This window comes from Eretmochelys imbricata, chromosome 2 (assembly GCF_965152235.1).
Source record: "Eretmochelys imbricata isolate rEreImb1 chromosome 2, rEreImb1.hap1, whole genome shotgun sequence".
In the NCBI taxonomy this organism is placed as follows: Eukaryota; Metazoa; Chordata; order Testudines; family Cheloniidae; genus Eretmochelys; species Eretmochelys imbricata.
This window is the reverse complement of record NC_135573.1, coordinates 107,999,030-108,011,643: the sequence shown is the minus strand read 5'-3', so window position 1 is coordinate 108,011,643 and position 12,614 is coordinate 107,999,030. Positions and strand designations below refer to the sequence as shown.

At 41.2% G+C, this 12,614-nt stretch overlaps 1 protein-coding gene across 2 annotated transcripts in view; it reads left to right on the top strand.

The window, feature by feature from the left end:
* CDKAL1 (CDKAL1 threonylcarbamoyladenosine tRNA methylthiotransferase) overlaps positions 1 to 12,614 on the top strand; it is a 652,485-nt gene that overhangs the window by 118,484 nt on the left and 521,387 nt on the right. For both annotated transcript variants that reach the window (XM_077810573.1, XM_077810572.1), the window contains one exon: positions 12,001 to 12,085. In XM_077810573.1, the coding sequence (XP_077666699.1) occupies positions 12,001 to 12,085 (85 nt within the window). The remainder of the gene's footprint in view (positions 1 to 12,000; positions 12,086 to 12,614) is intronic.

Genomic DNA, 12,614 nt, shown 5'->3' with positions numbered 1-12,614 from the left:
ATCAGTTTGTACCCAAAAGCATGAGCGATAATATAATTCATATTTACTTTAAATAATCCCGATTTAAGCAAGAGTCACTGTGACAGAGGACCTTAGAAAGTTAGTAGGCATAAAAGGTGTGAAAGCTTTGGGTACTGTTTGAGGGTCTGGCTAGCTTAGTTAATTGGCAATATGAGAAAAAACCTAGATCATCAGTTCTTCAAGTGATTGTCCATGTGGATTCTTCTCTCTTGGTGCTCATGTGTCCTGTACATGCAGGATTGGATTTTTGTGTCTAGCAGTGTCTGTTGGGGCAATGCCTGTACTCTAAGTGCCCTCATGCCTGCCCCTGCCCCTTCACCACCAAAAGCATAAATGGTGGAGGGGATACAACTGCCTGTCAGTTCCATCTTACCAGTTATGGCAGCAAGAAGGAACCTCTACAGTGTCTGCATACTCTGTACACTATAATTCATTTTAGTCTTGTATATATTAGTTTGATAGTATAATTAGTGAATGTGTAGTTAATGTCGTTTTTCTTTTTGTGCCCTCTGGCAAAAAAAAATACGTAATTTTCAGTTAAACTAGACCCTACCTCCCTTGAACAGAGGTACTAGAGTGAAGGCAGAAGTTAAATCACTGGGATTTAAAACTTGTCGCTTGTGTGATGGTTTGGAGCCCATCAGTAATGGGTATCCTTTGTGCCTGCTGTGTCTTGGAGAAGAACATGTCCCAGGACAGTTGTTTTGCTTGTTTGTTTGGAGAAAGAGCAACCCAGAAAGTGAAGGGTTTCAGAGTAGCAGCCGTGTTAGTCTGTATTCGCAAAAAGAAAAGGAGCACTTGTGGCACCTTAGAGACTAACCACTTTATTTGAGCATAAGCTTTCGTGAGCTACAGCTCACTTCATCAGATGCATAAAAGTGGAAAATGCAGTGAGGATGTTTTTATGCACACAGACCATGAAAAAATGGGTGTTTATCACTTCAACAGGTTTTCTCTCCCCCTACCCCACTCTCCTGCTGGTAATAGCTTATCTAAAGTGATCACTCTCTTACAATGTATATGATAATCAAGGTGGGCCATTTCCAGCACAAATCCAGGGTTTAACAAGAACGTCCGGGGGAGTGGGGGGTAGGAAGGAAAAAACAAGGGGAAATAGGTTACCTTGCATAATGACTTAGCCACTCCCAGTCTCTATTCAAGCCTAAGTTAATTGTATCCAATTTGCAAATGAATTCCAATTCAGCAATCTCTCCCTGGAGTCTGGTTTTGAAGTTTTTCTGTTATAATATCACAACTTTCATGTCTGTAATCGCGTGACCAGAGAGATTGAAGTGTTCTCTGACTGGTTTATAAATGTTATAATTCTTGACATCTGATTTGTGTCCATTTATTCTTTTACGTAGAGACTGTCCAGTTTGACCAATGTACATGGCAGAGGGGCATTGCTGGCACATGATGGCATATATCACCATCACCGTATATATGGTAGATGTGCAGGTGAACGAGCCTCTGATAGTGTGGCTGATGTTATTAGGCCCTGTGATGGTGTCCCCGAATAGATATGTGGGCACAGTTGGCAACAGGCTTTGTTGCAAGGATAGGTTCCTGGGTTAGTGGGTCTGTTGTGTGGTATGTAGTTGCTGGTGAGTATTTGCTTCAGGTTGGGGGGCTGTCTGTAGGCAAGGACTGGCCTGTCTCCCCAGATTTGTGAGAGTGATGGGTCGTCCTTCAGGATAGGTTGTAGATCCTTGATAATGCGTTGGAGAGGTTTTAGTTGGGGGCTGAAGGTGACGGCTAGTTCTGTTATTTTCTTTGTTAAGCCTGTCCTGTAGTAAGTGACTTCTGGGTACTCTTCTGGCTCTGTCAATCTGTTTCTTCACTTCAGCAGGTGGGTACTGTACTTGTAAGAACGCTTGATAGAGATCTTGTAGGTGTTTGTCTCTGTTTAAGGGGTTGGAGCAAATGCAGTTGTATCGTAGAGCTTGGCTGTAGACAATGGACCGTGTGGTGTGGTCTGGGTGAAAGCTGGAGGCATGTAGGTAGGAATAGCGGTCAGTAGGTTTCCGGTATAGGGTGGTGTTTATGTGACCATTGCTTATTAGCACCGTAGTGTCCAGGAAGTGGATCTCTTGTGTGGACTGGTCCAGGCTGAGGTTGATGGTGGGATGGAAATTGTTGAAATCATGGTGGAATTCCTCAATGGCTTCTTTTCCATGGGTCCAGATGATGAAGATGTCATCAATATAGTGCAAGTAGAATAGGGGTATTAGGGGATGAGAACTGAGGAAGCGTTGTTCTAAGTCAGCCATAAAAATGTTGGCATACTGTGGGGCCATGCGCGTACCCATAGCAGTGCCGCTGATTTGAAGGTATACATTGTCTCCAAATGTGAAATAGTTATGGGTGAGGAAGTGAGACTAAAACTCTTCGTTAGAGAAGTTGATACAGTCCTCAAACTCCAAGAAGAGAGCTACACCAAAGATTTAGCATTGTGTCAGTCGTTCTCGAGCAGTGTCCCAGTGAGCTAAGATACTGCTTCGAGCTTCCAGATCACATCCTCTCATAAGCTCCATTTGTCCACCACTATGTTGATCTCTATGTCTGATGGTCAGAAAGGAGCACCATTCCAAGTGGGAGCCCAGGTGCAGGTGTCTATCCAAAGCACCTAGTAAGAGACTGAAGAGTCATCAGTCACGTGATTTGTCTCAGGCCCATACAACAAAGTGCCACAAGGCTGAGCGAGTACATTCTGGTGTCCCAGTACTTGATTTCCAAGGTAGCATGTGGTACCTTCTAAATTAGAGGACTGCACACCTTCCATGCTGATCCCAACACAGAGTCCCTCAGTTAGTGTAGTGGTACCTTCCACATTGGTACCAACTACCTCTGTGGTGCCCATTGCTTTGGTACCAACTGTCTTAGTACCAAAACCTTATATGCTCCCAAGTGAGTTATATGTGGGCCTAGTTCAAAGTCACCTCTGAAAGACACAGAGGGGTGATTTGGAAAACCCCAAACTGTCAAATATCTGGTGCCTCAGCCTAGAGAGATGTCCTCTGTATCGACTAAACGTAAATACACACTGGGTATACTGGACACGACATTCCCCTCCGCCCCCTCTCCCTCTCTACCCCCCCCCCCCTTTTATTTAGGAACACCTCCAGAATGTTGGTGGTATTTGTTGATAGAATTAAGGGATAACCTACATCTCTACAGAGGTTATGAGAAGCAAATGGAGGAGATAAAAACACACAAGGGAGAAGAGGCAAAGTGGTGAGTAGAGCTGCTTGACTTCCGTGTTCTGTTTTCTGTTCCGTTGGTCTCATGTACTGGGTCTCTGGCTCTTCTGTCAGCAGGCTGGAGATTTTAAAGTGGTTTTGTTCCAGTGTACCTCAAGAGACTGCTGGGCAGGCAGCAGGCTGAGAGCTCCCTCCTTTTCCTGGCCCAGCTACTCTATGGAGAGTGAAGATGCTAGGGGCGAGTTAAAGAAAAGAATGAGCTAGCGGTTCTCAAACTGTGGATCGGGACCTCAAAGTGGTTGTGACCCTGTTTTAATAGGGTCACCAGGCCTGGCGTTAGGCTGAAGCTCAAGCCCCACCTCTGGGGCACGGGGAGGGAGGGCCTCAGGCTTTGACTTCAGCCCTGGGTGGCAGGGCTCAGGTGACAGGTCCCCTGCCCTGGGCTGAAGCCCTTGGGCCCCCTTCCTTGGGCAGCAGGGCTGGGGCTTGGACTTTTGCCTACCTACCCAGGGCAGTGGGGCTCTGGCGGGCTCAGGCTTCCATCCCCCGTCCTGAGGTCGTGTAGTAATTTTTGTTGTCAGAAGGGGGTCACACTGCAATGAAGTTTGAGAACCTCTGAGCTAGTCTGAAGGCTAGTAAGTGGATACACAGCAAGGGGTGTGTCTGTGTCTGCAGAAATGTGGGAGGAAAGTTTGCTGGGAATAGCAGAAATGTAATTAGAGAGAGCAGATGTTGGAATGAGAGCTGTGGAGGAACCCATAAATGGGTGACAGCTGTAAAGGGTGGGATCAATGAGCTAGAAGTGGGACCAAGAGTGGGTGAGATCCATACATGGAGGACAGAGAGGGCTGGAGCATGACACACCGAAGCAGGGTAATTTGAAGAGCCTCAACAGGGCAAGAAAATTAGAAATGAGCAGGACAACTGGAGAAACTTGGGAGAGTGATGGGAACAGTAAGAGGAAGAGAAGGGGAGACTCGGGGTGCCCCGGGAAAGAAAGGCAACTACCCCGGAAATTGCCACAGAAGAGTCTCCTCCTGAAATGTGGAAACTTAAAAATATGCCTATTTTCCAGCAGGCCCTAGTTATGCAGATTTGTATAAAGGGTTATAGAAATGTCATGCAGATTTGACTTCAGGATTTTTTAGTGCACAGTGTAGGCAAATCTGGGGGTGAGGCCTCTGCAGAGAGGAGGTGGATTCTGAAGAGGTGAAGCAGAGTTGTTACTTCTCAGTGACAGGCCCATACTGGTCCTTGCTTCTAGATTCTTTATAGTGATATTCATGTTTTATTTTGGTGGTCTTTTTTTAAAATACCCTTTTATATTGTGCCTGTTTGCCTCTGTAGGCCCAAGCAATTGATTTGATATCTGCAGCTTTATTTTCACATGACACTGTGTTACTGCAGGCTACTTAAGATAGTTGTGCTGATTCATAGTTTATAAAGGAACAATAATATAAACAAATGTTAGAATTTTTTTTTAATTATATTTGTGCTGTTTGTTGGTATATTGATGATTCAGATTTTTACCATGTTACCCTTTTTGTATTGCATAATACTCTCAATTTATGTTTTCCAGAATGTCCCAATTAAGTTAGCTGTATTCAGAGGTTTCCATGACCTTTAGTATTCTTTGTACTCTGTTGTTTTGCAAAGTGTGTGATAGATGTGGTTTACTTCCAGTGTAGCTTTTCTTTCATGGAAAAGATGTCACAATGCAAAAATAAATAAAATAAAAATCAGTGGTTTTGAGTTATGCTTTTGAGCTTAAAAAAAAGCTCATTTGACATTGTTGGTGGGTTATTTGTTACTATTAGAACACAGAAAAGGCTGGTTTTAGGTAGCTGATTACCTATATCTGGTCAGCAGTGAAATATTGATGGGCTGAATTTATTTAAAAAAAAAAAGAATTAAAATGTGGAAAGGTTTGACTTCCTCTTCCCCCCAGCTTAGAGAATGTAACTTTTAAAGCAGCACTGTGTTGGAGACATGACTAGTCAAGTTACTCTGCTCAACCCTCCAAAAAAATCCATGATAGATCAACATCAGACCTGAATGTCTTGTAATGAATCTGCAAGAAAGCATGGAATGAAAAGCCAAAGAAAGTTCCAGTTCTTTGAGAGATTATCCATATGTATTTCACTCTTGATGCACATGTGCACCTTGTACTCAAGATTGGAATTTTGGGGTCAGCAACTGGGGCTGTGCCTTGAGGATCCTCACCCATCCTCCACAGTGCATTAAGGGCAGAGCAGGGCCAACCATCCATGGATGTGAGATGGAACTGTGAGAAGTGTCTCTATCTCTTGCCCACTTGTGATCCTAAAACTCATTTTTTGGACATGGTTATCCCTTTAGTGTAGTTTTAGTTGTAGTTAGTTAATGTAGTATAGGTTTTTACATTAAGTTTCAGTTTGGGTAATTGTATCTGTTTGTTTTTTTCAGCCCTTGTGTCTAAACAAAAATCTCCAGGGTTTAAGTATCACCTCTTATATGAGATGGCTCTGTCCCTGAGTGATACTCATATAAGATGTCTGTTCTGCATTGCTGAGGAATGTTCAATTTGCTGTTTGTTTTCTAAACAAACTTAAAAAGTGAGAAGCTCATCTGAAACTTTTTCTGGAGGAAATCTGAGACCTGCTTCTGATATCTGTATAAATAAGACCTCCCCAGATCTGAGCAGTCCTCCTCCAGAAATGCCTCAGTAAACTCAGTGGTGAGTTCCTGGGCTCCTGCTTCCACAAAGTATTCCTCAGCTATTCCTGCTCCCAAGTTCTCATTGGCGGCTGCCGGGTAGGACACAGCACTGCTCTTTGAAAGAGTATAAATGCAGATCACTGTCTGAGGGACTTACCAACAAAAAGAGGTAAAGATCAACTCTTTCTACCTCAACCAAGGATAGCACGAGTCCTGAGTTAGGTCTCTGGTGACAGAAAGACCCTCACTTCACTCTACGGTACTGGCTAAGGGTCAGCCTCACGCTGCCTCCAGTGTGAAGACTATAGGATTACATCCAGGGCTCTTGGTACCAGCACCAGGGTTTTCTGTACTGATACCGACTTTTCTATACCAAATAGTCTTCAAAATCTACTTCAGTGCCAATGATTTCTAACTTGTTGATCTGGGTAATGACATTTTAATCAATGTGATCCATGCTACTGGAAAATCTATCAGTATCCTCCTTCCCAGAGTCGCTGCTGTTATCTTCTGTTGTGAAGATACTCTGTTGGCACTGACCACCGGTATCTTCATGGTACCGGGTATGTCTGCACTAAAGGCAAGGGATCTCCCTATATCCTGCCCTGAGACTGGAGCAAAGTCTGCTCCTCCTATGTAAGAGGAATATTTCTTCTAATCTTTTGCTTTAAATAATAATGGGGAGGGATCACCAATGTGTATCCTGAAACCCCATTCACACATCCACTTTGCCCCAGATAGGGATTCTAGGGTTTCAAATCTAGCACAATAAGCACTGGGAATATAAGGAAGGACCTCCTATCTAGTATCCCTCACTGGGGCCATATCTCACTTAACTATGGTTCACACTATTGGGGATACTGGGTATTCTGGGGTGCACAACATGCCAGAAAACTCTCCTCCTCTGTCCTGTCAAGTGTCAGATCACCCTCCACAGTAAGATTCCTAAGAATTCGCCAGTATCAGCCTTCCCAGTTATCTCACGCTGAACATCTATAAATGCAGGCTTTTGCTGAAGAGCAGCACCAGCCTACTGAACTACACTTAGCTGCCATTTCTTCATCATCACCTGACGTAGTAGTGATCCCATCTACACCATCTCATTCCAGCTGTTATAAGGCCTTTCAGGACTTTCATCTGAGGATGGCAGATGAGGTAGTGAAATGCCAGTGGAGGTAGTGTAAGAAAAATCACACAATCTGAGACCGGTAGGCCACATGACCTCTTACACATTCATAACTCAACATGACAAACTTCCCCTTTGTTGTATGCAAAGTGGTTGAAGCCCATCTACTGCCCAAGCAAGCATCACATAGACATGACAGCCCAAATTCCTCTAGAATTCCTATTGCCATTACATTTGTGGAAGAATCCCAATCAGGTGTGCAAGGCTTCTCCATTTTCTCTGCCTCTACCGATGAAAACATTAGAACAGATGTGTCCAGCCTCAGATGGGGAACATATCTGGACCAACAACACAATCAGGGCTTGTCCACCTTCATAGCAGTGTCCTAGAATGCAGGTGATTCGTTTGGCTTGTGTTACTTTTTTTTTTTTTTTTGCCCTGTGATTGAGGGCAGAACAATTTAGATAGTACAGACAACACTAGTGTGATGTTTTTTGTGAACAGGCAAGGAAGATCCTGGTCTTCCCTTTCTGCCAGGAAGCTGTCCAACTGTAGAATTGGTCCATCCATCACCAAATTATACTCAGTTCTACATGTCTGGGTCTGCAAAACACTGTAGCAGATAACTCATGTAACTATGCTTATCATTCCAAATGTATTTCACAAGTAGGATCACCCATACATAGACTTGCCATTGAGAAGAAAATAAAGTGTCTCTCCCTTTGCTCCACAGAGTGTTGGAGCCCTGGTTCTTAGACACATCCTTTATCCCTTAATCTCCTGCGTGGCTGTATGGTTACACTGTGAACCCTCAGATACCATTGAGGGGGATCAGATAAGAGTCTGCAGAAATTATTTGTATAGCACCAGCTGGGCCTAGGCATTACTGGTACCCGAAGCTCCATGAAACTCTTGATTCAACCTCCAATAACATTACCTCTGAGTCCCAACATAGTTTCCTAGCACAAAAGGTAAAGTCTCCATCCAGACTGTTGCTATCTCAGAGCCTGGATTCTGGCTAGTTAACATAGAACTTGTTCAATAGATATGTGGAACATTCTGATACAAAGTAGAAAGGATTCTACCAGAACAGCTGGTGCAGCCAAGTGGAAAAGATTTTCTGTTTAGGCGAAACAATGTAACCTGTCTCCCATAGAGTCTGGAACCTTTCTCTCTTAGTTTCTCTCATATTTTGGAGTATCTTGTCATTAAAAGGCACAGTGCTTTCTATAAGCTCTATTAGAGTTCACCGAAGCAGCTCTGTCAGCACACCATCCACCTATATAGGGTCATACTATATTTTCACACCCTACAGTGGCTACATTCCTTGAAGGCCTAATGTATGCTTCCACTGTTACAGGAACACCCTCTGTCCTGGGATCCAGTGTCATCCTAGTTGTATTGATGGCCCTTCCCCTGTGAGCCTACAGGCTAGTTGCCAGCTAGGAAGATATTATTTATAAATATAATTTCTGAAAGTTTATTTTTTCAGGTAAATTTCAAGAGCTATTCAGTAACTTGACACAGGTGTGCACACAATGAATTTCTTCAATATGTATGCGCAATATGATGGAGGGATGAGGGGAAAATACAAGGGCAAAAGTATTTCTAAACTAGGTTGTTGTTTTGATGAGAAATGGCTTCCACTCTTTGTTTAGTATGTACATATAACGTAGCCACATTGCATAACATGAGCATTAACGAGAAATAAGTGAGGGTAAGAAAAGATAGATAAAATAGCATTGTAGGGAGAGGAGAGGCCAAAAACTTTACTTCCCTAAATTAGTCGGCCGCCTCTTCACAGAGCTACCCACTGATTATGTACTGGTAGAATATGAAACCTACATAAGAACTAAGCTGAATATTTTTTAAAATATACAAATCAAACCAACACATTTCCAAAATACAAACTGCAATATTTCACTGTATAGTTAGTTGTAAACCCCAACTAGGAAGTTATAACAGTCCCAGAGTCCAAATGTCTGTGTTAGGGACTTATGTGTGCCTCATGATTTTTAATGTATTTATCCTCACAACACCCCTGTGGGGCAGGGATTATTATCCCCCATTTTATAGATGGGGATCTGAGGCACAGAGAGACTAAATCACTTGCTCAGTCATACAGGAATTCTGTGATTGAGAAGGGATTTGAACCCTGATCTCCCAAGTCCCAGGCAAATGCTCTAACCACTGGACTATCCTTCCTCTGAATAAAGAATTCTCAGGGTTTTTTTTGCCATGAAATATGGTTATATAATAGTTCTCTTCTGACAGTGTGTGTTAGTTGTCTCCCAAGTGCATTTGTACCCCAAGTGCATGATATTTATTCTGTCAACCTCTTGTTATATAATACCCAATAGTTCTCATGTTCAGAGAAAAGTGTTATGCATTTGGAGATAAGTTATATTCATAGTTTGTACTATTAGACGTAAGCACATTTGAAACAGAGTTGTGGCAATGTTTTATTGCATAAAAACGTTGAATTAATTTTTTAACACATTTGGGCAAAGCATTTTTAAATAACAAAACACTGTTTATTGGCCATTGTAGCTGAATGAACTGTAGCTGAAAATGTACTTGAAGTTTGTGGCGACTTCTAAATAGAAAAATATAAATTGCTGTGGAATAGTATTCAAAAGCTATTTTGTGTTTTTCAGATGCTCTCTTCAGTTGATGAGAGCCAGGAGTTTTTGTTCATCTTTTCCTTGCTTTCAAAAGCCAGTCCTCCTTTTCCTCCTCCTTTTTTTGTTTGTTTGTTTTTTATTTTTGTTTGTTCAAGTTACTGGCCTTAATACAATTGCAAATGTACTGATATTTACATTTAAGGCAAGGATAGCATGCTCATGAGCACTGAACTGTTGTTCACAGAACAAGTCTAAATGTAAATATTATGTAAACCAGAAGCATTCTGAGTTTGAAGAAAGGTCCGTTAGGGTGTCCCAATATGTTTTTACTTCAGTAATAGACTGCATTTCAGCCTAGTGCTGTTTCCAGTCTGTTAATTGACAGGGTAAATGCTTGCTGCTGGGGCATTTGATTAAGCCTTCACAGATTTCAAACAAACAAAACCCCCAACCCTTGTTGCAGTCCCTTTAGAGATGAGCTTGAATGGGTTATCCTCTGGCCATTTGTTTGATTTCTTGGAATACATTGTATTTGAACCTGAAAAGGATTTTAACATCCCAGAACAACTTAACTATGGAGCCTCTATTAATAACACTGATTAAAACAAAAACCTCTCCTGAATGTTTTCACTCATTTTACACAAATAAAAAACAGTTCCTATTTTACATATTATTTGCATTTTGGCTACTTCCTGAGGTTGGATGAGTGACAGTTAACTGAAAAGTGGAATAATTCTCTGTAGAGGCAAAGGCAAGATTGCAGATGCCTACATATTTTTAGAGTTTGAGATTGTATTAAGTGTAGCTAGGGGAAGGAAACTTTTTATATACGGACAGGTAAATACAGATATACATATATAGACACATTTTAAAATCATTGCAGGCTTTAATTTTTTGCTTTTTTTTTTTTTTTTGCTTTTGTGAGCTGTCACTTAAATTAGGTAATCTAAAAACTACACTTTGACTTAAAACAATTTTGCTCCATTCATTACTTGTATTGCTTTAAATCCTTTTACAGTACTTCAGTTTGGCTCAAGATTTGCTGAAAGCTAGTACCAAAGTGTGATACAAGCTTTCTGTGCCTCACTGATACAACACTAAACAGTCCTGATTAGTGCCAGAGCATTGGGAATGTGAAATGGCTTTTCTGATGCTCCCTTGGGCTTGCTTTTAGAAAATGAAGTGTTACTCTCCTAGTGACCTCATATCATTTAGATTCTGTGGTATTTGCCAATCAGTTGAAAACCAGGTGGAGAGAAAACATTCACTGGGTAGAACCTGGAAACCAGTTTCCCAGAAATGCACAGTATTTTTTATTTCCTGCATTTGTTTTGGAAGGCTAAATTTTGTATTAGATGACAAGCTAATTCTCCTTAATTAAAGTTTGTTTAAAATCTTTATTTTAATTGCAGAGGAAAAATACTGTGTTCATGGCACATGTTAGAGTGCCTCAGAGGATAACTTCATGATCTAACACAGTTGATGTATTTAGCTATCACAAGGCTGTAAAGAAATGTACCAAGAAATTTAGCTCTGGGCTGAAAACTATAGGCATAACTAAGGGTGTGCTCTTAAACCTTTAGTCTAAAATTTTCTGGAAGTTAATGATAAAATAATTAAAATGTAGCCAATTCTAATAATCAGTGGAGTTTTTCCTAAATAACTCACTCTGAATTTTCTCTCTACTATAAATATTTATGCTTGTTTAAGCCTAGGTTGTTTACTTTATAGCAATGTTACACAATAAAATTGAGATGACAACTCTTGCCTCCATGCCAGTGATGCTAGTCTCCATGAGCCACTTGTTTACATTTTCAAACAAGCACCTTCCTGATTTCTCTTGTGCTGCCCTCATGCATGGGAAGTGCTTCTAAAAAAACTTCTGTAAAACCACCTCATTGTCTGCCTTCAACTCCCTCTTTTTAAACTCTCTTCTGCTGTGAGTCCTACCAAAAAATTGACAGTGGTTAGACAGATGGTGTATTGAAACCACTGCCTATCATAGTAGCCAATGTTGTCTCATTATTTCCTTGCGCTCCCACTGTCTTTCTGTTTATACCTACGTTGTGTGTTTTGTCTTTAACTTGGATTTGTAAGCTCCTTGGGGCAGGGACTTCTTATTTTTTATATTGTGTAGTACAGTAGTTCATGACTGCAAGAGTAAGCAATATTCATGAAATTTCCAAAACTATATTTATGGCTTGATTATTGAAACCTTATGAGAACAGTCCACTTCTTAACAAAAGGTTAAATCCAATCTCTTTAGTGTGATATAGTTCCAAGTTTGAACTGCAGTTCTTTAATGCACCCTTCTGTCTCTTCTGTCCTCCAGACAATGCCGCAGAAGCAGACTTGTGGCTTCTTAACAGTTGCACGGTAAAAAGCCCAGCTGAAGACCACTTCAGAAACTCAATTAAGTAAGTTGCAATCTTTTTTTCCAAAGAAGCCCAGTAATGTTTATCAGTGAAAAGTCTGTGGTTTTAAAGGATACCTATTTTCAATCAAAAAGTAAATCCTCCCTAGTGCAGAGCAGAGGAGAAATGTGAGTTTGAGTTTAATGATGATCTGCACTCATCCAGCTGGAATAGATTTGTGATTGGTAATGTGGTAATTTTCTAATAGCTGTTTTGGGGATTTGTAAATGTTCAATAGTGCACTCACTGGGGGGAGACAACCCTCCCGTTACTGCGTAATCCAGGAGTTTCCATATTATTTTTCTAAGAAAGATTTTACAGTGTTTTCTTAAATAATTAATTTTTTTTTAAAGTGGTATGAATGACTAACCATCTTCCTCCACCCCATTTTTTAAAAAATGACCATCAACGCGTTCCTTTAATTAAATAAAATGTGTGCTGCAAAACATTTAGAACTATAAATTTTTGTAATACTTGCATGCAGAGATATTGCATGGCGGGATATGTTGGGTCTCGTGCCCTCCCAAATTTG